Genomic DNA, 25,211 nt, shown 5'->3' on the forward strand with positions numbered 1-25,211 from the left:
GGCCGCTTGTATGTGTGGGGCTCGGGGTCCAAAAGCAAAGGCTTCTGAGTGAATGTTGAGGAGATCCACCCCTCACAGAATAGCAGCGACTAACTGAACCTCAGCCGGGCGATCAGCCCTGTGAGACCCCTGACGGGCGGCTTGCTTGGCCATTGTAGTCTGAGGGAGTGGAAGCCTTAGTCTGGGGCAGGCAGTGTAATATCGCCACAGGAAGGCATCTCAGGCCACACAAGAATTCTGATGAGGACCCCAAGTGAGTTCTTAGGGATCCCTCTGACCCCAAGACAGAGGGTGTGCACAGCGTCTACTCCTCTTGTCAGCTCTCCGTGCCCTGTCATGAAGTTCCCCTCACTTCCCTTTTGGAGTCTCACGGAGATGAAGCCTTGATTGGAGGCCTCAAGCAGTAAATAAAGTGGGCATATAACCAACCAGAATTCAGTTTGAAAAACAGATGTGAGGATTATTGGGCTAATCAACCCAAGGCCATGGGGCTTCCTAGAGCCGTTGACCTGTTGTCAGCCCTGAGAGGCCCAGGAACTAGGCAGGCAGCCCCTCTTCCCGCTCCCAGCCCGTGCCTCTGGAAGTAAAAAGCCACCATAGTTAAGTTTAGCATCTGAGGCCACTCATATATGCCCTGTTTCTCTTAGGTGGTGAATTTCATTGTCCATCCTCCTGTCTGCCTACTGCCATCCGCAAGAGTCGTCATGGCTTGGCAGCAGATGCGTGGTCAACACTGTAACACCTTCAATAAGTCCCTCGGTTGGGAGGTTGCACAGGTCTCCAGGGCACTGAAGGAGACCAATATACCCTCCGAATTTCTAATGCCTGGTGATTTTCCCAGTACTCCTGAGAGTTGTCAGAATTTCTACTCATCTGTTGCCACCACCGCCACCTTATTGATCAAATCAGATGAGTTTTTCACTAGGCAAAATGTAGATTATAGTCTAAGCACCTCACAGGCTATGTCATACCCTGTGAGTATGCCCAGACATCCTCTAAATGAAGAAGTGGCTTTGTTGGTGAATTTCTTGCTGCTCAAGTATCAAATGAAACAGCCAGTAACAAAAGCTGATATGATGAAGGTTTTCATCTACAAGTGTGAAGTCCATTTCCCTGAGATCCTCCAGAGAGCCTCTGAGTGCATAGAAATGCTCTTTGGCCTTGATCTGAAGGAAGTGGATCCCTTCAACCACTGCTATGTCCTTTTCATTAAATTGGGCCTCACCTATGATGGCATGATGCACGGTGAAGCAGGCGTGCCCAAGACCGGCATCCTGATACTTATCCTGGGTGTGATCTTCATGAAGGGCAACTGTGCCACCGAAGAAGAAGTCTTGGAGGTTCTGAATGTGACCAGGATATGTTCTGGAAGGAAGTACTTCTTCTTTGGGGAGCTCAAGCAGCTCATCAAAGATTTCGTGAGGGAAGGATACCTAGAGTTCCAGAAGGTGATCAACGCTGATCATTGGCAATCTGAGTTCCTGTGGGGCCCCAGAGCTTATGCTGAAACCACGAAGATGAAGATCCTGGAGTTTCTGGCCAAGGTTAATGGGACTGACCCAAGTTCTTTCCCATCTCAGTATGAGGAGGCTTTGCAAGATGAAAAAGAGAAAGCTCAGGCCAGAATTTCAGCCAATTGTCTCTGCCGCTACAGATTCTTGTATTGAGACTGGCAGCTTCTTCCTCAACTAGGGGAGTCAGGGATAGTTTCTTCATGCATTGTTCAAAGAGGCAGTTAGTGTTCATAAAATTTAGGTCTGAGGTGGGACTGAAAAGAAGATAGTATGCATGCCTATGTGTCACCATTTTGTATAAAACTCAAGAATTTTTTCTGTGTATTATTCAAATATTGTTTCTTTTAATATATATTTAGTTGCCTTTAAAATCTTCAAGTTTGTGAATAATGTTGGTTACAGACTTAATCTTACAATTAGATTTAATAGTAAGAATTTTATAAAACATTGTAAAACCATCTGTCATCTGGAACAATATAACATGGCATTACTATAGGCATTTACTGGAAATGTGAAGGAAATCAGTATTAAAATAGTTGAGTTCAAGAAACAGAACATGTAAAAGAATTTCAGTCCATGGCCCTCATATCTTTTATTAAATGAAAAATGCTTGAATTTGCTAACATGCTTATGAAATTATAAGAAATAAAGTTCAATCAATTAGATCCCATTCTCACTGTTTGTTTTTATTTCTTAACTTTTATTGAACGTTTGCTCTTCGGAAATCACCATGTTAGTACTGGAGATAGTAGGATAAATAAGATCTAAAACTTGCTCTTATAATTTTTACTTCTAAGATTGACAGTCCAATAATAATAATGGTGGAATGTCTCATAATATCTAACAGGCGAGCAAAAGGAGTTAGCAGGAGTTTGAAGTATTCCATGTGAGGCTGTCAAGTTTAAATGCTCTGGGACAAGGAAATTTAGGGTTTGGGGAAGATGGAATTCATTCTATGAGAATTCATTTTAAGTTAAAATTGGATATATAGGAAGATGGACTGATAGAGTTGTAATCAGTGATCAGACCTCCAGATGGTGTGTCTCAGGGTTGAGACTCAAAAGGCAGGAGTGGAAAACTGTTCCTTGCAGTTACTGTGGGGTCATGGTAGAAAGAGAAATCTTTACTGGGGTAGGAATGGAAGTTTTTTCTAATCTTGTCCCTGTGCCAGTTAACATAACTCACAAAGTAAGTCTTATACATATTGTCTTTAAGGGATTTTTAAGAGATAACAATGAAGCTTTCTCTAGGTGAGAAACCACTGGGTTGGCAAATGTTGCCCTGGACTGGGAGAGCCAGAGACGACTCCGTTTAAGGGATATTTAAATAGATTATTTTCAGTGTAAGTTTGCATAGTCTGAAAAATGCTTATGTTTTGATAAATGTGAAATTAATGAAGATAAGGGTGATTTGAATGGGGGGAAAAAAAAAACCTAAGGGGATCCACCCTCTGTCTCTTGATTCATTTCTGTTCTCACTGCTTCCTAATGCCTCTTGGGATAAAAAGGGCCTGGAATCCAAAGTACTAAAAGCACATGTAAAGAAGAAAGGTGAAAATGATAATGAAATACAATTTGGAGATTGTCTAAGGGCATCATTTACCTAGAATATTGCTATCATTAACCCTGGGGTTCCTTGAGAGCTGACTTTGCCCAGGGGATAACATTTCCATCTTTTGTGTGTAGGGGTTCAGAATATATCACCCCAGAATATGTCACTTTGGAATATGGATTATTTTGAATTAAAGGTACTTGAGAAACTGTGCAAGAGGGACACTGTGACCCTCCTTTGTCCCTCTGAAAGTAGGAGATAGGTCTCCACTGTGAGAGGTACTCTCCCTGTACCAGGAAGGTAGAAGGCATTTTTATAAGAAGAAAAAAGGAATTGAGAGTCAAGGAGATGATGTAAAGAAATCTTGTTACTCCTTCACCATTTATTGCCTCTAGCCCAAACCCTTCTGCCTTGTCAATTCTTTACAAATTTATTGTTTGTGTAAAATTTAACCAAAGTTTCCTGATTTGATCACTCCTTTGAGTCTCAAGTTTTTGTGGGGCCCCTGTAACTACATATATATGTAATTAAATTTGTCTTCTCCCTATTAATCTGTCTTTTTATTACAAAGGATTCTCAGCCAAGAACCTAGAAGGGTAGATGGAAGATTATTTTTATTCCCCTACATGTGCATTATAGCACCCTTCCCCTGGGTCTACTGTAGTGTGCCCTCATGTCCACATTGGAGCCTTAACCTGCTTACCAGCTCTTCTCTGTATCCTCCTCTGTAGCCTGCACCTTCTCCCAGTACAACAGCCCAGAATCACCTGCCCTTCCTTTGACTTAAGAGTATTCCAATTCCCTGGCAGTCCCATTCCTCACCATGGAATCCCTGTTAGCAGTATACTATTCCATGTGTAAGGTCATTTTGACAGTGAAATTTAGACCTGATCATCACCACTGGGCATCTTCATCACATTCTCAAAATGGTTTCCAGATAATCTGGTGAGTAAAGACTGATTTGTGGGCTTCCCTGGTGGCTCAATGTCAAAAAATCTGCCTGCCAATGCAGGAGACACAAGCTTGTATTCCTGTGTCAGGAAGATCCCCTGAAGAGCGAAATGGCAACCCACTCCAGTATTCTTGCCTGGGGAATCCCATGGACAGAGAAGCCTGGTGGGCTACATTTCATGGGGTTGCAAAGGTTCAGACATGACTTAGTGATTAAACAAACGACAAAGTCTAATTTGGCAAAGAATCCACTAGTTTTGGTACTATATCTCTAAGAGATGAGATTTTGGTACTTTCAGTAGAATTTTAATGGTATCTCTTACTTGAGAATAGGGGGAAAACCCCATTTCTTTGATGAGAGTTAATTTTAAGTTAAATGTGGATGTAAGACAAAATGGGGCTAAAGGAGTAAGAGGGTTATAAGGCTATTGGACATATAAATTGATATATGAGCTTACCTTGGTGGTTAAAAACCAAAACCTTTCCTATAAGTGATAAATGGGGAAAGACTCAGAAATAAGTAAGCAAACATCTACAGTATCTAAATTTCTGTAAACTCTGGACTCCTCCTGGGAGGTAGAATATGGTTCCTTAGTATTACATTTGGATGATAGATAAATACATATATTATGTATCTCTATTATATAGAAGATGAATAGATAATATAGATAGCGGGAGAGAGTCTTGGTTTTCAATATGTATAACTGCACCTGTGCAGTTGTCCAGGTATTTTCAGTCACATAGCAAATTGTAGAGAATCACAAGTTAAAGTTTTGTCAGTGCATCAGTAGGAAGGAGAAAATTCTCAGTATACTATGATCATAGTGAAAGAAAGTGAAAGTGAAGTCGCTCAGTCGTGTCCGACTCTTTGCAACCCATGGACTGTATCCTACCAGGCTCTTCTGTCCATGGGATTTTCCAGGCAATAGTACTGGAGTGGATTGCCATTTCCTTCTCCAGGGGATCTTCCCAACCCAGGGACTGAACCCTGGTCTCCCACATTGTAGACAGATGCTTTACTGTCTGAGCCACCAGGGAAGGATCATAGTGGTTATTGAAAAAAACAGTGCAGAACAATACTTTTGAGTGAAGTATAGGAAGCCCTTCCTGCAGAGATTTACAAAGTCTTTTTGAAACGTGTATGTGACCCTTTATTGGAAAGCACCTGTTACATAGAAAGATCACATATAATTGGAGAACTGCAATGGACATTTGGCTTCCTCAGAAACTTCATCAGCAAATGAAGAGGATCATTGACATAAATTCTAGTAGTTGCTCTCTACTGCTGCTGCTGCTAAGTTGCTTCAGTCGTGTCTGACTCTGTGTGACCCCATAGATAGCAGCCCACCAGACTCCCCCATCCCTGGGGTTCTCCAGGCAAGAGTACTGGAGTGGAGTGCCATTGCCTTCTCCACTACTACTGCTACTGGGCACCTACTATGTAACAGCATATGAAATAGACTACAAGTGCTCATCCATAACTTGACTTCCTTCCTGGCTTCATGGGAAGGCTACATTGCCCAGTTTGCTTGTTCTTAGAAAGGATCACGTGACTAGCTCCTCTAGCTGAGATATGAGCAGAAGCAATGTTTGTCACTTAGAGGACAAAACATTTGAGAACCAGTATACCACTAAAATGATTCCTCTTCCATCCACTAGTAAACATGGGGACCTTATGTTAAGATGTGGAAGTACGAGATGGAGGCAGCCTAAATCTCTGGGTTACCTGATAGCGAAAATTCCTTACCAAATCAATCAGGTTTTATATGCATAAGAAATAAACTCATTATATTAAGATATTCAGATTTCAGTGGTTGCCTATTCCATCAGCTAGCAGAAATTTTATCTGATCATGCACAACTACTATTTCTGTTGTTAGACTTAAATATTTTAATAATAAAACTAATCATGTATTCTTGGTGCAAAAATTCTAGATATAGGCAAATAAATCATAATCTCTATCTTTATAATATTCCTTCATAATGCAGCCACATTCTTAGAGGTAGCTACAATTAATAATCTAATATATTATTTCAAAGCTAATTCTAAGCTTTCTCATATATAAATGTATTATAAAAATATTTTGCTATTTTAAAACATAATGGATAGTGATACACATAATATTCTGCTATATATCTTTCCCACTTAACATGAATACAGGATTTCTTCACGACAACACATATAGATTGTCTTAACTTTTATAACTGTCCCCATAGCATGTATTGAGGAGGCCATGGCAACCCACTTCAGTATTCTTGTGTGGAGAATTCCATGGACAGAGGATCCTGGTGGGTTACAACCCATAGGGTTGCACAGAGTCAGACACGACTGAGCAACTAAACACAAGCACCATAGCATGTACTGGCATATTTTACCATCTCCCCGGACAGACATATTATTTGTTTCCCATTTGTTACTGTGACTTATAGAACTGGAAGATTTAGAACATGACTTCTTGAGCTAACGTCTACTGTTCTGATAGCAAGGTAGAAATTGGGTTACAGTGGATAGTGTGTGGAGATTGTAAATTTTTATAAATATTGCAGAAATTTCTTCCTCCAAATAATCTAGCAACAGATTAATGTATGTGATTACCATAAACACTATACTTAAATTACTTTATAAGTCAAAAGTGCTTAATTTGAAAAGCAAAGATTTGATCAAAATAACCAGTTGACAGGGGATAGAGACAGACAGGACATTTACACTTAGTGAAGGATGATTCAGGGAAAGAGCAATGAAAGAGACAACATATAGATCCAAGTCCAGAGAGCCCAGAGCAGGCCGATAGTCAAAGTTCTGAATACAGGTGTAGACTGGAGAAAGAACCAGGAGAGGAAGTTGTGAATCTGGGTGGAGAGTCCAAGAGAACTCACATGAATAGACTGGAAAAAATCTCTGAATCACCACTAGCGGCTGGAAATTATATGACTGAATGGGGAGTTCTACTGATGAAAGTATCAGAATTATCTACCATCCTGTGGAATTCCCCCACCTTCTGTTATGTCAAACATAGCTGTCTTTCCTGCATCATCTAACAGGGTTACAGGTGGATTCTGGGAAAGCTACCTGTCTTGACTACTTTGGTGATCCACTGCACCTTTGCCAGTGTATCAAGCTGACATCTGTCTTGATTCCTGCTGGCAATAGGTATTTTGTTTTCTGTGTACAGTGAACCCTCTCCACTGAGGTTGGGGCTACATAAATGTTAATGAGTGATGACGGACAGTTGAGATAGGCCAGAAGTACCAGTGAGCAGTGGAAGGCACCATGCAACTGCAAGGAGGAGGAAATTTGGAGGGAGACATCCTAGTACTTGTTTCCTCAGTTTCGCTTCAGATAAAGCACAGGTGTGGACATGTCTCCTGAAATAATCCAGATGGTGTCCCTAACACAGACTGCTTCTTATTTTTCTGAGTTTGTGGCACACCAGAGAGTGGGTATCTTCTGACTATAGTCAGTGGTCATATTACCAACAGGTACTGCCTAGGGGACAGGGTTAACCTGAGGTTCAGAGATTTGCAGATTGGATTCAGAGCCTGTGTGTTGGGGATTGTGAGTGAAATGACACAGAACAAGACACACGAGACAGACCACACACACACACACACACACACACTCCGGCCGGAGGAACAGAACTGGGCAGAAAACTAATTGCCGTTTATTATAAAAACCCCCTAGGCAGAATTCCAGACTGCATGAATAAGCCTTTTCAGCACAGCACAGGTGCATACATGTTATCGTATAGCAAAGGGGAGTGAAATCCCTGTCTACTGCAGAGTCTGCCCAAAGCCCTCATCTCCTTATCTCAAGAAGGGAATGCTCCCTCGTTTGCAAGGGACCATCAAATTCAAGGCTGTGTCCAGACTCTTTGGCAGAACGCCTCGTTTGCAAGGACGCTCAGCCTGAGCAGAGAGACCCGTTTGCAGGCACATCTCTGCTACCCTATTAACCCTTCACCTGTGGAAATTGTACTCTTCTATTTTGAACTGACTGTGGGTGATGGGAATGTGAAGAGTCTCATACAAGAAGCATCATACATACTGTTGTAAGCATTCCCAACTCCAAGACAGCATTTGAACCTACAGCCATAATAGACTGTTCAAATAACTATAAATATAATTTATAATGGGAAAAATTTTTTTAGTTAGTTAATTTCTAGTGTTCATTTTAGATAGCAGATAATGTTTATCTGCAACATGATTTAAGTTGCTAATTTCCATTTTTAGGAAGAAAATTTTAAAAATCATAGTAGACTCAGAGTGAACTATTATTAGTTGATAGCCTTGGAAAAACCATAACCAGCCCTGAGAACTTAAGGAAGTCACCCAGTCTAATTATGTCTAATGGCACAATGGCATGAAGACATTAAATCCATCTATTCCATCAAATTTAATATTTCATGCAGTGATAGAGGTGGATGAAAAAAAGGAAAACTTTTCATGAGAAGGAGAAAAAAATTTGGAGCCTCAATTTCTCTTTGACAATGAAAGACATTTTTAACAACTGGGCTTCTATGTAAATTTTGATTTAAAGAGAAAAAAATTATAATTGTTCAGTGTTTCGAAAAACAGTATCAGAAAACCACTGAACAACACAATCACTATTTTTTTAGGGGGCAGCATTTTGTATTTCCATTAGTGGCAAATACTTACTGAAATATTTTCTCATTTATAATAACTATTTTTTGATGTGTTTCTATATTCTAGAGGGTTGAATGAGTTGGTAAGAATGACATGCTGTGACTTAGGCACTATCATTTCATGGTGTTGGTTCACAGGGGCAAACTGTGCCAAATATTTCAGTTGGCAATTTCCAATTAAGTTATTTTTAATAGAATTTGAAATAAATTGATGTTTTATATCACATTTATTTTTATTTAAGTTTTTTAAAAATTTATTGTAGTTGGTTTACAATGTTGTATTACTATTTTCTGTATATCAAAGTGATTCAGTTTTAAATTTATATATAAGATATATTTTTTTCCAATATGGGTTGTCACAATATAGTTCCTTGTTCTATACAGTAGAACCTTGTTATTTATGCATCCTATGTATAATAGTTGACCTCTGCTAATCCCAAACTCCCAGTCCTTTCTTCCCTTACCCCTCCACCCCCACTCCTTGGCATCAGCAGTCTGTTCTCTATATCTGTGAGTCTGTTTTGTAGATATGTTGATTTGTGTCACATTTTAGTTCCATGTATAAGTGAAATCCGGAGAAGGCAATGGCACCCAACTCCAGTACTCTTGCCTGGAAAATCCCATGGACGGAGGAGCCTGTTGGGCTGCAGTCCATGGGGTTGCTAAGAGTCGGACACTGACTGAGCGACTTCACTTTCACTTTTCACTTTCATGCACTGGAGAAGGAAATGGCACCCCACTCCAGTGTTCTTGCCTGGAGAATCCCAGGGACGGGGGAGCCTAGTGGGCTGCCGTCTATGGGATTGCACAGAGTCAGACATGACTGAAGCAACTTAGCAGCAGCAGCAGCAGATTTTTTGATGATAGCCATTCTGACTGGTATGAGATAAAACCTCATTGTAGTTTTGATCTGCATATCTCTATCTGTATTCTTTGGACAAATGTCTATCTATTAAATTTATTTAAAATTTTTAATTTTTCCTTCAAAGAAACTCACCCTATATTTGTGAAAAATAAAAGCCATATCTAATTTTATCTATAGTCTTAAAGTCTAAACATTATTTCTAGTAAAAAGGTAAATGGGAAAAGAAAGCATGTTTCCATTTAAATATGCTTTAATTTTATTTTAATATCACAGTTGATGTTTAAACATTAGCATTAATATTACTTTTTAAATGATAAAATTAAATATTAAGAAATACAAATGTATAGATAGCAATAGAGAAGTTATAATATATAACTTAACTGTAATAATACTTTAACAGTCTTCTCTAGTCACCCATAAACTTGAACAGAATACTTTTAACTCTTCTGAAGAATTATCTTGAAGTCAAAGCTCTCTGCAATGTAATTGCAGCTTTAGGCCAGTTACCCTAAGGATGTCAAGTCTTTAAATGGGATTGAATTTAAAGAATTATCCTAGGAAATGCTGCTGAAAAAAATTTCTAGTAAAGTTTACATGTTTTATTCTAATTAAAATGAAAAAACTCAGGATAAGAAACACATCTTAATATTTGCTAGCAAAAAATCAAATGTTTGCTTTCTTCTCTTAAACAGATGTTTCCATATGTTTCAAAACTCATCAAAGTTTCTTTCACTCTTCTAAACTTTTCACCTAGAAGTAGCAACATATAAGTACTTGTAGTGAACTTGGGCTTATGAAAAAATCTAAAACCCTACTTAAAAATCTAAAACCCTTCCCCTTCTTGGAGAAATATGTGGGCAAACTCTTTTATATGGAGAGAAAAGCATGAACATCAGGATTGGATTTGGGTTACAGATATCAATATCTTAGTTTCAAAGATGAAAAATATAAACTAAAAGGATATACAAATGAATTAAAATATATTTCAAGAGTTAAACGTAATATAGTGATCCCTGTATTACTTTTAAAATGTCACTAATTGACCGTGACTGAAATATAGACATAGCAAACAGTATATTGAGATGAATCACAAGATCTAAGCTTAAGTGTTACGGAGTAAATTAGAAGAGTTAAAACATGAATTAGAGTATTCTAAAATAACACTGACCTCAGAGTCTCCAAGACCTCATAAAAGCCAGTCAGATATCAGAGTGACTCAGACACCATCCCTTGCTTTAAAGAAATCTATAATTAAAAAAAAAAGAGCAATGGCAAGTAGACAGACTATTGTATTACTGAGTAAAAAGTGACAAGGTATTCAAGCAGAAGCCCAGAGGAGGAAGTGGCATTTGAGATGGGCAATGGAGAATGCTAAAATTTTGAATATATTGTGTTTGGGGCAAGGCAGAAGATACATTCTTTCAGAATGGAAAGGTGGTATAAGGTGAGAGGTAAGCATAGTGTTTGTTCAGGAAAGAAGTACCAATTGGGTCATGCATAGGAATAGAGGAGACAAGAAGTGGGTGATGAAACTAAGGGATACAATGGTCCACAAGCGAAGCCCAAGAATACTGAAGTGGGTAGCCTATCCCTTCTCCAGCGGATCTTCCCGACCCAGAAATTGAACCAAGGTCTCCTGCATTGCAGATGGATTCTTTACCAACTGAGCTATCAGGGAAGCCGTGTAAATAGTGCTGCAATGAACATTAAGGTACATGTATCTTTTCAAATTATGGCTTTCTTCAGATATATGCCTAACTAGAAATCAGATTGCTAGATCATATGGTAGCTCTATTTTTAGTTTTTTAAGTAACCTCCATACTGTTCTCCATAGCAGCTGTACCAATTTATATTCCTACCAATAGTGTAAGAGGGTTCCCTTTTCTCCATACTCTCTCCAGCACTTACTGTTTGTAGACATTTTGATGATGGCCATTCTGACCAGTGTGATATGATATGTCACTGTAGTTTTGACTTGCATGTTGGAGAAGATTCTTGAGAGTCCCTTGGACTTCAAGGAGATCCAACCAGTCCATGCTAAAGGAGATCAGCCCTGGGTGTTCTTTGGAAGGAATGATGCTAAAGCTGAAACTCCAATACTTTGGCCACCTCATGCGAAGAGTTGACTCATTGGAAAAGACCCTGATGCCGGGAGGGATTGGGGGCAGGAGGAGAAGCAGATGACAGAGGATGAGATGGCTGGATGGCATCACTGACTCGATGGACATGAGTTTGGGTAAACTCCGGGAGTTGGTGATGGACAGGGAGGCCTGGTGTGCTGCTATTCATGGGGTCACAAAGAGTCGGACACGACTGAGCAACTGAACTGAATTGAATAATTAGTGATGTTGAACATGCTTTTATATGCTTTTTGGCCATCTGTATACTTCTTGAGAGAAATGTCTATTTAGATCTTCTCATTTTTTGATTGGGTTGTTTTCTTTCTTGATATGGAGCTGCATGAACTATTTCTATATTTTGAAGATTAATCCCTTGTTGGTCATTTCATTTGCAAATATGTCCTCCCATTCTGTGGGCTGTCTTTTCATGTTGTTTATGGTTTCCTTTGCTGTATAAAAACTTTTATGTTTAATTAGGTTCAATTTTAATTTTTTTGAATTTTCTTTACTCTAGAAGGTGGATCCAAAAAGATATTGCTGTAATTTATGTCAAAGAATGTTCTGCCTCTTTTCCTCTAATAATTTTATAATTTCCAGCCTTACATTTAGGTCTTTAATCCATTTTGAGTTTATTTTTTGTGTATAGTATTAGAGAATGTTATAATTTCATTCTTTTTACACATACCTATCCAGTTTTTCCAGCACTGCTGATTGAGGAGATTCTCTTATCTCCATTTTCAAAGGCTTTAGCATTGTCAGCAAAGCAGAAGTAGATGTTTTTCCAGAATTTTCTTGCTTTTTCTATGATCCAACTGATGTTGGCAATTTGATCTCTGGTTCCTTTGCCTTTTCTAAATCCAGCTTGTGCATCTGGAAGTTCTCGGTTCATGTACTATTGAAGCCTAGCTTGAAGGATTTTGAGCATTACGTTGCTAGCATGTGCAAGGAGTGCAGTTGTGAAGTAGTTTGAACATTCTTTGGCATTGCTTTTCTTTGGTATTGGAATGAAAACTGACTTCTCCAGTCCTGTGGCCATTGCTGAGTTTTTCAAATTTGGCCACCTATTGAGAGCAACACTTTAGCAGCATTGTCTTTTAGGATTTGAAATAGCTCAGCTGGAATTCCATCACTTCCACTAGCTTTGTTCGTACTAATGCTCCCTAAGGCCCACTTGACTTCACACCCCAGGATTTCTGGCTCTTAAGTGAGTGATCACACCATCATGGTTATCCGGGTCATTAAGATCTTTTTTGTATAGTTCCTCTGTGTATGCTTGCCACCTCTTCTTATTATCTTCTGCTTCTATTAGGTCCATACTTTTTCTTTCCTTTATTTTGCCCATGTTTGCATGAAGTGTTCCCTTGGTATCTCTAATTACCTTGAAGAGATCTCTATTCTTTCCCATTCTGTTGTTTCCCTCTATTTTTTGCATTGATCACTAAGGAAGGCTTTCTTATCTCTCCCTGCTATTCTTTAGAACTCTGAATTCAAATGGGTATATCTTTTCCTTTTCTCCTTTGCCTTCCACTTCTCTTCTCATCTCAGGCATTTGTAAGGCCTCCTCAGACAACCATTTTGCCTTTTTGGATTTCTTTTTCTTGGGGATGATCTTGATCACCGCCTCCTATACAATGTCACAAACCTCCGTCTGTAATTCTTCAGGCACTCTGTCTATCAGATCTAATCCCTTGAATCTATTTGTCACTTCCACTGTGTAATCATAAGGAGGTCATACCTGAATTGCCTAGTAGTTTTGCAAACATTTGTTTAGCAAATATTTATTTTTCCATCTCCATGTGAATTTCCTGCTACCCTTTTGAAGGGACCCCTACTTCTCCTTCCATCAGATAGCACATAAAACCACAATTGCCTAATTTGTGTCTCATTTTTCTGATGCGGTCCCTATATATATGTGATTCAATTTTATTTTTTCCTGTTAATCTGTCTCATGTCAATTTAATTCTTAGACTAGCCAAAATAGCTAATGGACTTCCCTGGTGGCTCAGATGGTAAAGAATCTGCCTGCAATTTGGGAGACCCAAGTTTGATCCCTGGGTCAGGAAAATCCCCTGGAGAAGGGCATGACAACCCACTCTAGTATCCTTGCTGGGAGAGTTCTATAGACAGAGGAGCCTGGAAGGCCACAGTCCATGTTTGCAAAGAGTCGGACATGACTGAGCAACTAACACAAACAACCAAAATAACCTAGAAAAGGTAGAGGGACATTTGTTCCTCCCCTAATGAACTGAACTGAACTAATACTTTTTCAGGCAGTTCTCTTGGGAGGGATCCAAACAGTATCACACTAGCTTCCTTCTACATTTCCCATATCTAATGAATACTCAGGCATCCTGGCCTTATCATCAGTGAAATGTTGTTGGCTCTCCAAGTAACCCTTTTTCTCTCTGTTTATTATATCCTTTCAGACCCTGATAGCTCGGTTGGTAAAGAATCTACCTGCAATGCAGGAGACCCTTGTTTGATTCCTGGGTCGGGAAGATCCACTGGAGAAGGGATAGACTACCCACTCCAGTATTCTTGGGCTTCCCTTGTGGCTCAGCTGGTAAAGAATCCACCTGCAATGTGGGAGACCTGGGTTCAATCCCTGGGTTGGGAAGATCCCCTGAAGAAGGGCATGGCAACCCACTCTAGTATTCTGGCTTGGAGAATTCCATGGACTCTATAGTCCATGAGATCACAAAGAGTCAGAGATGACTGAACGACTTTCACTTTCAGACCTTCTAGCTGTTGTTTCTAATATCGGGATTTATGACCCCCAGATTCTGGGGAATGTCATATGTAAAGTTCCCTAAATAGTTTATTAAAGCCCCTTCTCTCACTTGGCTTCATGAGAGATGGGCACAAACAACAGCACACAAATAACTCTCTAAAGGAAACAGTCTCCTCCCCTCTTCAGCTACTACCTTTGTATACCTTTGAATTATATGGTACAGTTGTTTAGTTCTTGACTTTTGAGCCCTTAAACAAAACTGAGTCAGAGAGCATCCCATTTCAATGCCTGGCTGTGTTATCATTATTTTACTATTCCTATCCCCCACACTGTCCATGGATAAAGAGTTAAGATACAAGTATAATTATTGGCAAAATTTAATGTGGCTCATTTAATCTTAATAAATAATGCTCATAATGGTTTTTAATAGTAACAGAAGCTCTCATCTATTTCATTTTTTTCCAGACAGTTCAAGGTTCACAGAAAAATTAAGAGGAAGATACAGAGATTTCCCATAAATATCTTGCCATCTCATTTATTTAAAACATTTTAGTATTTATTGATGCAGTTCCTTGTTATTATTTATACATCCCAATGATTCAGACAGATATAGTTCAGATAGAGTCTTTGATTCATTCTATTTGGTGATTATAGGCAGTGTGAATATTAGATAATGGAGTCTGATAGTTGGTCTACTTTTACATCCTCCATTTTCCAAGACCCATGGTTATTGCCTTATTAATCAAGGCTTATTGAACCATGCTACTAGTCCACTGGAGGTATTTGGCCCTTTTGTTCTCACATACATTTTGTCTCCTTGGCACGTCTCTGAATTTAGTGCTGAGCTTTCTACTAATCACACCATCCAGCTATTGACTAATGGTCACGCTACTGAAATAAAAGTATGAACATAATGTAACAATGTCAGATTAACCTCTTTCTATTGTCTATGTGCCTTCAGATCTTGCAACATCAATGATAAATATTGAATGCTGAAATTTAAAGAAATAATTTATAATGTCTGGAAGAATTACAAACTTCTTTGTAAGTAATGATTACTTTTTGGTTCAATGAAATTGAAATTAGACACATTGAAAGAAGACGATGCATACAGATTTAAGACTTCAGCACCACCTTAATTTTAAGAATATATAAAATAACTGAAAGACTAGTGTCACAAACATTGATTGAATATTCTTTGCTTGAGCAAACTGTTTAAAAATGAAAACATATTTCATTCAGAAAGTGTGGGGGCATCTTCAGATGGTACATAAAATTAAACATTGTTTTTTGCTGTTCAGTAGCTAAGTCATGTCTGAGTCTTTGTGACCCTGTGGACTGCTGCACACTTCCCTGTCCTTCACTACCTCCCAGAGTTTGCTCAAACTCTTGTCCATCGAGTCAATGATGCCATCCAACCATCTCGTACTCTGTCACCCGCTTCTCCTCCTGCCCTCAATCTTTCCCAGCATCAGGGTCTTTCCAATAAGTTATTACCAAATATACCTAACTTTGCTCCTCTAAAGAAAATAGCAAAGCAGCAGTATTGTTCATTCATAAGAACTACAGCTATTAGGTTGGTGCAAATGTAATTTTGATTTCAGACTGTGAATTTTAAATCATTATAACTAGGCTCAAACATATCTTTATTAATCAAAATAGGAACCATTGCAACTAACACATTTTTGTCAATGAGAATTAAGTTTGTTTATTTCTATAGTGTAAAACTCTGGGCTTTAGGATTCATTGAACTCTTGGAAAAGAATTTTCTGCCCCCTCCAAGTTGTGGAAGTGTTTCCCCTGCAAAAAGTTGTCAGATGCTTGAAGAAGTGGTAGTCAGTTGGCGAGAGGTCAAGTGAATATAGTGGGTGAGACAAAACTTCATAGCCCAATTCATTCAACTTTTGAAGCATTGGTTGTATGACATGTGGTCACGTGATGTTGTGGAGAAAAATTGGGCCCTTTCTGTTACCACTGCTGGCTGCAGCTGTTGCAGTTTTTGGTGCATCCCATCGATTTGCTGAGCCTATTTCTCAGATGTAATGGTTTCACTGAAATTCAGAAATCTGTAGAGGATCTATAGAGGATGGACAGTGGACCACCAAACAGTGACCATGATTGCTTTTTGGTGCAATTTTGGCTTTGGGAAGTTCTTTGGAGCTTTTTCTTGGTCCAGCTACTGAGTTGGTCAATGCTGGTTGTCGTATAAAACCCACTTTTTGTTACACATCACAATCTGATCAAGAAACAGTTCATTGTTGCATAGAATAAGAGAAGATGACTCTTCAAAATGACAATTTTTCTTTTGATTTTCGGTTAGCTCATGAGGCACCCACTTATTGACCTTTTTTACCTATTCAATTTGCTTCAAGTGTCAGATGATGGTAGACACTGTGTTCTTCGGCAACTTCTCATGTAGTTGTAAGGGATCCACTTCAATGACCCTCTCAGTTGGTCGTTGTCAACTTCTGATGGCCAGCCACTCTGCTTCTCATCTTCAAGGGTCTCATCTCCTTTGCAAAACTTCTTGAACCACCACTGCACTGTACGTTCATTATCAGTTGTTGCTGTTGTGAGTTGTCTCTGCTTCTTTACAACCCATTTTGAAGTGGAGTAAGAAAATCAATTCAATTCGCTTTTTGTCTAACATCATTTCCCTAATCCAAAATAAATATAAACTAAACAGCAAGTAATGTCATTAGCAGAAAAAACAAAGTGAGAAATGTACATTAAAGTGATGTATAATATAACCACATTTATTTATGAATGTACTCCAATATCAAATGGCTAATTTCAACAATGTAAAACTACAGTTACTTTTGCACTAACCTAATATTATTTCATTAAAAATATTGAAGTAGCATAAGGTCGGAGAAGGGAATGGCACCCTACTCCAGTACTCTTGCCTGGAAAATCCCATGGACAGAGGAGCCTGGAAGGCTGCAGTCCATGGGGTCGCGAAGAGTCAGACATGACTGAGCGACTTCACTTTCACTTTTCACTTTCATACATTGGAGAAGGAAGTGGCAACCCACTCCAGTGTTCTTGCCTGGAGAATCCCAGGGGCGGAGCCTGGTAGGCTGCCATTTATGGGGTCGCACAGAGTCGAACACGACTGAAGTGACTTAGCAGCAGCAGCAGCAGCAGCATAAGGTAAACAGTAATACTTTCTTTTCTTTTGGAACAGTAGTTCTTTGAAAAAACAGTTCAAAATGCCCCAAATGCCAGATTTTGCTAAGACTGTAGACGAATGTACTTAGTCTTATCAGAAATTCCACTTAATATTACAAAATGGTCCATTGATGCTTTCAGAACCACTACAAGATTATGTTCATCTCCAAGGCAAACCGTTCAATGTCACAGTTATCCAAGTCTATGCCCCAACAGTAACGCTGAAGAAACTGAAGTTGAACGGTTTTATGAAGACCTACAAGACATTTTAGAATTAACACCCCAAAAAGATGTCCTTTTCATTGTAGGGGACTGGAATGCAAAAGTAGGAAGTCAAGAAACACCCGGAGTAACAGGCAAATTTGGCCTTGGAATGTGGAATGAAGCAGGGCAAAGACTAATAGAGTTTTGCCAAGAAAATGCACTGGTCATAGCAAACACCCTCTTCCAACAACACAAGAGAAGACTCTACACATGAACATCACCAGATGGTCAACACCGAAATAAGACTGATTATATTCTTTGCAGCCAAAGATGGAGAAGCTCTATACAGTCAGCAAAAACAAGACTGGGAGCTGACTGTGGCTCAGACCATGAACTCCTTATTACCAAATTCAGACTCAAATTGAAGAAAATAGGGAAAACCGCTAGACCATTTAGGTATGACCTAAATCAAATCCCTTATGATTATACAGTGGAAGTGAGAAATAGATTTAAGGGCCTAGATCTGATAGAGTACCTGATTAACTATGGAATGAGGTTCGTGACATTGTACAGGAGACACGGATCAAGACCATCCCCATGGAAAAGAAATGCACAAAAGCAAAATGGCTGTCTGGGGAGGCCTTACAAATAGCTGTGAAAAGAAGAGAGGCAAAAAGCGAAGGAGAAAAGGAAAGATATAAGCATCTGAATCCAGAGTTCCAAAGAATAGCAAGGAGAGATAAGAAAGCCTTCCTCAGCAATCAATGCAAAGAAATAGAGGAAAACAATGGAATGGGAAAGACTAGAGATCTCTTTAAGAAAATTAGAGATACCAAGGGAACATTTCATGCAAAGATGGGCTCGATAAATGACAGAAATGGTATTGACCTAACAGAAGCAGGAGATAGTAAGAAGAGGTGGCAAGAATACATGGAAGAACTGTACAAAAAAGATCTTCATGACCCAGATAGTCATGATGATATGATCACTAATCTAGAGCCAGACATCTTGGAATGTGAAGTCAAGTGGGCCTTAGAAAGCATCACTATGAACAAAGCTAGTGGAGGTGATGGAATTCCAGTTGAGCTATTTCAAATCCTGAAAGATAATGCTGTGAAAGTGCTGCACTCAATATGCCAGCAAATTTGGAAAACTCAGCAGTGGCCACAGGACCGGAAAAGGTCAGTTTTCATTCCAATTCCAAAGAAAGGCAATGCCAAAGAATGCTCAAACTACCGCACAATTGCACTCGTCTCACATGCTAGTAAAGTAATGCTCAAAATTCTCCAAGCCAGGCTTTAGCAATATGTGAACCGTGAACTCCCTGATGTTCAAGCTGGTTTTAGAAAAGGCAGAGCAACCAGAGATCAAATTGCCAACATCCGCTGGATCATGGAAAAAGCAGGAGAGTTCCAGAAAACATCTATTTCTGCTTTATTGACTATGCCAAAGCCTTTGACTATGTGGATCACAATAAACTGTGGAAAATTCTGAGAGAGATGGGAATACCAGACCACTTGACCTGCCTCTTGAGAAATCTGTATGCAAGTCAGGAAGCAACAGTTAGAACTGGACATGGAACAACAGACTGGTTCCAAATAGGAAAAGGAGTACGTCAAGGCTGTACATTGTCACCCTGCTTATTTAACTTCTATGCAGAGTACATCATGAGAAATGCTGGGCTGGAAGAAACACAAGCTGGAATCAAGATTGCTGGGGGAAATATCAACAACCTCAGATATGCAGATGACACCACCCTTATGGCAGAAAGTGAAGAGGAGCTAAAAAGCCTCTTGATGAAAGTGAAAGAGGAGAGTGAAAAAGTTGGCTTAAAGCTCAACATTCAGAAAATGAAGATCATGGCATCCAGTCCCATCACTTCATGGGAAATAGATGGGGAAACAGTGGAAACAGTGTCAGACTTTATTTTTGGGGTCTCCAAAATCACTGCAGATGGTGACTGCAGCCATGAAATTAAAAGACACTTACTCCTTGGAAGAAAAGTTATGACCAACCTAGACAGTATATTCAAAAGCAGAGACATTACTTTGCCGACTAAGGTCTGTCTAGTCAAGGCTATGGTTTTCCAGTGGTCATGTATGGATGTGAGAGTTGGACTGTGAAGAAGGCTGAGCGCCGAAGAATTGGTGCTTTTGAACTGTGGTGTTGGAGAAGACTCTTGAGAGTCCCTTGGACTGCAAGGAGATCCAACCAGTCCATTCTGAAGGAGATCAGCCCTGGGATTTCTTTGGAAGGAATGATGCTAAAGCTGAAGCTACAGTACTTTCGCCACCTCATGTGAAGAGCTGACTCATTGGAAAAGACTCTGATGCTGGGAGGGATTGGGGGCAGGAGGAGAATGGGACGACCAAGGATAAGATGGCTGGATGGCATCACGGACTCGATGGACATGAGTCTGAGTGAACTCCGGGAGATGGTGATGGACAGGGAGGCCTGGTGTGCTGCGATTCATGGGGTCACATAGAGTCGGACACGACTAAGCGACTGAACTGAACTGAACAGAACAAGGTTACAGGGTGACAAAATTTCCATTAGCAATCCAATGTAGTAACTGAAGCAAAGGGTCCCAAGAGGACATTATCATAGCCATGATCTATTGAAGAAGACTCTGTTATTAAGGTGTGATAAAATGTTTATCAGTGAAAAATGTTAATTATGGTTTTAAAAAGCTTTATGCATATACACAAAAATGAGCTATTGGAAACAGAAGGATTAGGATATAAGCAAGGACTGGCAAGCATTCCAAAGGCCCCTTATTCACATGAGAAGGGGTCTCTTTATTAAAAAGAACATATATATTTTTTTCTTTTGCCACAGTTAAATCACCACGTTATGAATTTTCAAACACAGACTAGATCTCTGGTGTTTTTTCTTATTGTTATTTTTAATGTGGCTTCCAACAACCATCTTTGTTAGGAACGGAAATTTCTCCAAACAATAATTGACTATCTGGTACCTTGTGTTTTGGGGCAAGTCCACAGAAGGCTCAGGCCTAAGACATTTTGGTTGATTTTCAGTTCTGCTGCCGGCTCGAACTCTGGTTTCATCACAGTCACCAGCTCATTCATCTTCTATGACTTTTCACTGCTGGTATTTTGAGAATTGGTTTTCTTTATTTACAAGTAAATGGTCTGCTTAAACTAACTGTAGGTCTATGAGTTATTCTTTTGACATAGGAACACAATGGTAAGTTTGTTAAAAAGGAGATTGTTGTTGCTATCTAGTCACTCAGTCATGTCTGACTCAGATTCCATGACTGTAGCCCGCCAGGCTCCTCTGTCTATGGAATTTTCCAAGCAAGAGTACTGAAGTGGGTAGCCTTTCAGGAGGATCTGCCCAACCAAAGGATTGAACCCAGGTCTCCCACATTGCAGAGTCTTTACTGTCTGAGCTATCAGGGAGCCACCAGGGAAGCCCCAAAAAGGAAGTTATCAGATGATAAACTCTGAATTTCTAATTTAGGCCATCTTGGGTAAAGCCTCAGTATTGCATCTTAATAAGCATTCTCAAATAATTCTATGCCTGAAATCTGTAGTGTATATTTTAAGTCTAAATTGTTAAATTACTTCAGGTTCTGGTCCTGCACTAATCCTCACATCAGTACCTCCTAAGTTCTAGAGGCATAGTTCAATAACAGAAACCATTTCCTTTACATGAAGATATATCATAGGTTTCATTTTTTAACCTGGACTCCACTGAATATACTGACAAATTTATTTAAAAAGTTCCTCTATTTGTGTGCTCTAAATCTCCTTCAGTAATTTTACTCTCAAATGAGCAAGAGGTACAGCTGGTGTTGTCCACAGACCTGATTTGGGACTTTTCACTTTATGACATAGGAACTATATTTGGTTTTTGGCCATGGAGAAACATTCAGAAAGAACCAATTTTAATATCATTCCATAACATTTTAAAATAGCCAGTGAACAAAAATTCTGAACCATCTAATATTTTATTTTGTAATGCAGTCCATGGTATCTACACAGTCATCTATCCAACACACCTGGGCTCTTTAATTAGTACATAGTTAAATGTATTTTAATGGCATATATATTGAAACTTATTAGAAAATATAACTGCAATAGTTCTGTTTGTAAACAAATATTCCCTAATATATACTACATGGCCTATGTCAAAATAAAGTGACATGGAGAAGAGAAAAGAGAGAAGAAAGAGAGAGGTTGACTGAGATTTGTTCTGATTCTAGAGAAGAAGGCAGAGAATTATTTGATCTTGGTCTCCAGATGGGAAACTGCAGATTTATATCTTATTATTTGTACTTATTTTTCTGCAGAATCTGTGATGAATGAATCTTTGTGTGGGCAGTCACATTTTAAGTGCATAAGAATGCTATCAATGGCTTCAGTAAAGATAATAATTATATTAATTTTATATCTGTTAGCCCTTTTATATATTAATCCACATTTTAACCATAAACTTTTTTTTTACAGCTAAACTTGTTTGTAACTTTATTCTTTATTTCCTGCCATTTGTAGATATTCTTGACAATGATAAGCCATAATTTGACCGTGACAATGCTACCTTCCAAATTTGCCTGTCTGTATATAACATGTCAAATTTTACCCCTGTACCCCATCATCAAAGATACTATGCTGTTGCCATACTTCACCAAATAAGATTGACTTATTTAATGTTTATTATCCTCATAGTATTTTTTTAAAAGGAGAGACACCCAGAAGATATATTATTCTTTGACATTTTTGATCATTTAACTGAGCTAAAAATTCACCTCACCTACAGTTCACTATTTTAACTATTTTAAAGTATACAGTCCAGTGGCTTTGGGTACATTCAAAATATTGTGTAACCATCATCACCATCCAATTCAAGAATATTTTCATCAGCCTGAAAAGATAACCAGCTCAGACAGTAAAGAATCTGCCTGCAATGCAGGAGACCTGGGTTCGATCCCTGGGTCAGGAAGACTCCTGCAGAAGGAAATGGCAACCTGCTCCAGTATTCTTGCCTGGAGAATTCCATGGACAGAGGAACCAGAGGGCTGCAGTCCATGGGATCACAAAGAGTTGGACATGACTGAGTGATTCACACTTTCACTTTCATACTCAATAAATGGTCACTCACTATTCTTCCCCTCCCCTCAGCTACTTGTGACCAGTAATCTGTATTCTACATCTGTGAATTTGCCCCTTAGAGAAATTTCATATAAACAGAAACATAAATTATGTGTCATTTGATGTTCTGGATTCTTTTACTTAGCACACTATTTGCAAAGTTGACTCATGCTATAACATGTATCCGTACTTCTTTCCTTGTTACGATTGAATAATATTCCACTGTGGGAATATACCACATTTGTTTATTCATTTACCAGTTGAGTTGTTTTTACTTTTTGACTGTTATACATAATGCTGCTATGAACATTTTTATTTGAGCTTCTGTTTTCAATTCTCTTGGGTATATACCTAGGAGTGGACTTTCTGAGTCATATGGAAATTCTCCAGTTAACTTTTTTGAGGAAATCCCAAAATTTGCCAAGCACTTAACCATTTTACATTCCCATCAGCAGTGTATTAGTTTTGCAGTTTATCTGCATCTTCACCAACACCCATTATTTTCCTCTGTGTTTTTAATTATTGTAGCCACTCAAATGGGTGTGGAGTGGGATCTCATTGTGCTTTCTCCTCAATGACAAGTACTATTGAGCATTTTTTGTATTTTGGGGGGCAATTTGTTCATCTTCTTTGGAGAAATATCTCAAGTCCTTTGTTCATGTTTAATTAGCATTTTTGTCTTTTAAAATCAAAAATATTTTATTGGAGTATGGTTGATTTACAATGTTAGTTTCTGCTAATGTAACATTCACATTATACAGCAATGTGAATCAGTTATACATATACATATACCCACTCTTTTTTTAGATTGTTTTCCCGTATAGGTCATTACAGAGTATTGAGAAGAGTTTTATGTGCTATACAGTAGGTCCTTATTAGTTATCTATTTTATATATAGTACTGTGTACATGTCAATCCCAGTCTCCCGATTTATCCCTCTCCTTGTCTTAAATGGCAACCCACTCCAGTACTCTTGCCTGGAAAATCCCATTGACAGAGGAGCCTGTTAGGCTACAGTCCATGGGGTCGCAAAGAGTCAGACACGACTGAGTGACTTCACTCACTCACTCGCTTGTCTTATCCCCTGGTAACCATAAGATTGTTTTCTACATCTGTAACTCTGTCTTTTTAAAAAATAAATAAAATTTAATTGATATTTTTGTCATTTTAAAATTTGAGGTATAACTAATATACAAAAAACTGCACATATTTAATGTATACAATTTTATGAGTTTGGATATATGCATACACTTGTGAAACCACCACCACAATCAAGGTAATAGACATACATATCACCTCCAAAAGTTTCCTTGTGTCTCTTTGAATTTTTTTTATCATAAGAATATTTAACATGAAATCTACCCTTTTAACAAAATGTTAAGTGCACAATGCAGTACTGTTGACTATAGCACTATGCCATAGAGAGGATTTCTAGAACAAATTTAACTTAACTGAAATTTTATACAAATTGAAAAACAGCTCCCCATTTCCCTCTTAACAATTTTAGATACCTCATAGAAGTGGAACCAAGCAATATAGCAATATTTGTCTTTCTGTGACTGGATTTTGTTGAATTCGGAGTGTTTTTCTTTAATATATCCTGGATGCTAGATCATTATCAAATATATGATTTGCAAATATTTCCTCCCATCCCATGGGTTGTTTTTTCACTCTCTTGATAGTATCCCTTAATGCACAAAAATGTGTTATTTCGAATAAATCAGTAGATCCATCTTTATGTAGTTTTCTTTAAGCAGCTTGTGTTTTTTTTGTTTGTTTGTTTGTTTGTTTTTAGTTCTACCAGTTTATTGCTACCAACTCTTTTCCCTTCACCCTCATGCACGCATGCTCAGTCATGTAACCCCGTGGACTGCAGCCCCCCAGGCTCCTCCGCCCATGGACTTTTCCCGGCAAGAATACTGAAATGGGTTGCCATTTCCTTCTCCAAGTAGCTTGAGCTTTTAGTGTCATATCTAAGAATCCATTGTCAAATCCATTGGCTTAAATGTTAACTTTTTTTTTTTCTAAGAATTTTATAATTTTAGCTATTACCTTAGATTTTTATCTCTTTTGAGTTAATTTTTATATGTGTAATGAATGAAGAGTCCAGGTTCATACTTTTCCATGTGAATATCAGTTATCTATCTCAAAAACATTGGTTAAAAAGACTATTCTTTCCCCATTGAATTGTCTTGTCACTCTTGTGGAAGAACAACCAGCCATAGATGTATGCTTTATTTGTGGACTCCTAATTCTGTTCCATTGATCTACATGTTTACTCTATGCCAATAATACATAGTTTTGAAATGAGAAATATATGTCACCTAATGTCATCTTCTTTTCAAGAT

The 25,211-nt window shown here is 38.6% G+C and overlaps 1 protein-coding gene across 1 annotated transcript; it reads left to right on the forward strand.

Annotated features, from left to right (window-relative positions):
• Nucleotides 1–704: 704 nt before the first annotated feature.
• LOC101116709 (melanoma-associated antigen B16-like) lies at nt 705–1,696 on the forward strand. The gene has a single exon (XM_027973854.3). It carries the CDS (start codon nt 705–707, stop codon nt 1,665–1,667), a length of 963 nt encoding a protein of 320 aa, XP_027829655.1. The 3' UTR covers nt 1,668–1,696.
• Nucleotides 1,697–25,211: the final 23,515 nt, after the last annotated feature.

Source organism: Ovis aries, chromosome X (genome assembly GCF_016772045.2).
Source record: "Ovis aries strain OAR_USU_Benz2616 breed Rambouillet chromosome X, ARS-UI_Ramb_v3.0, whole genome shotgun sequence".
Classification (NCBI taxonomy): Eukaryota; Metazoa; Chordata; class Mammalia; order Artiodactyla; family Bovidae; genus Ovis; species Ovis aries.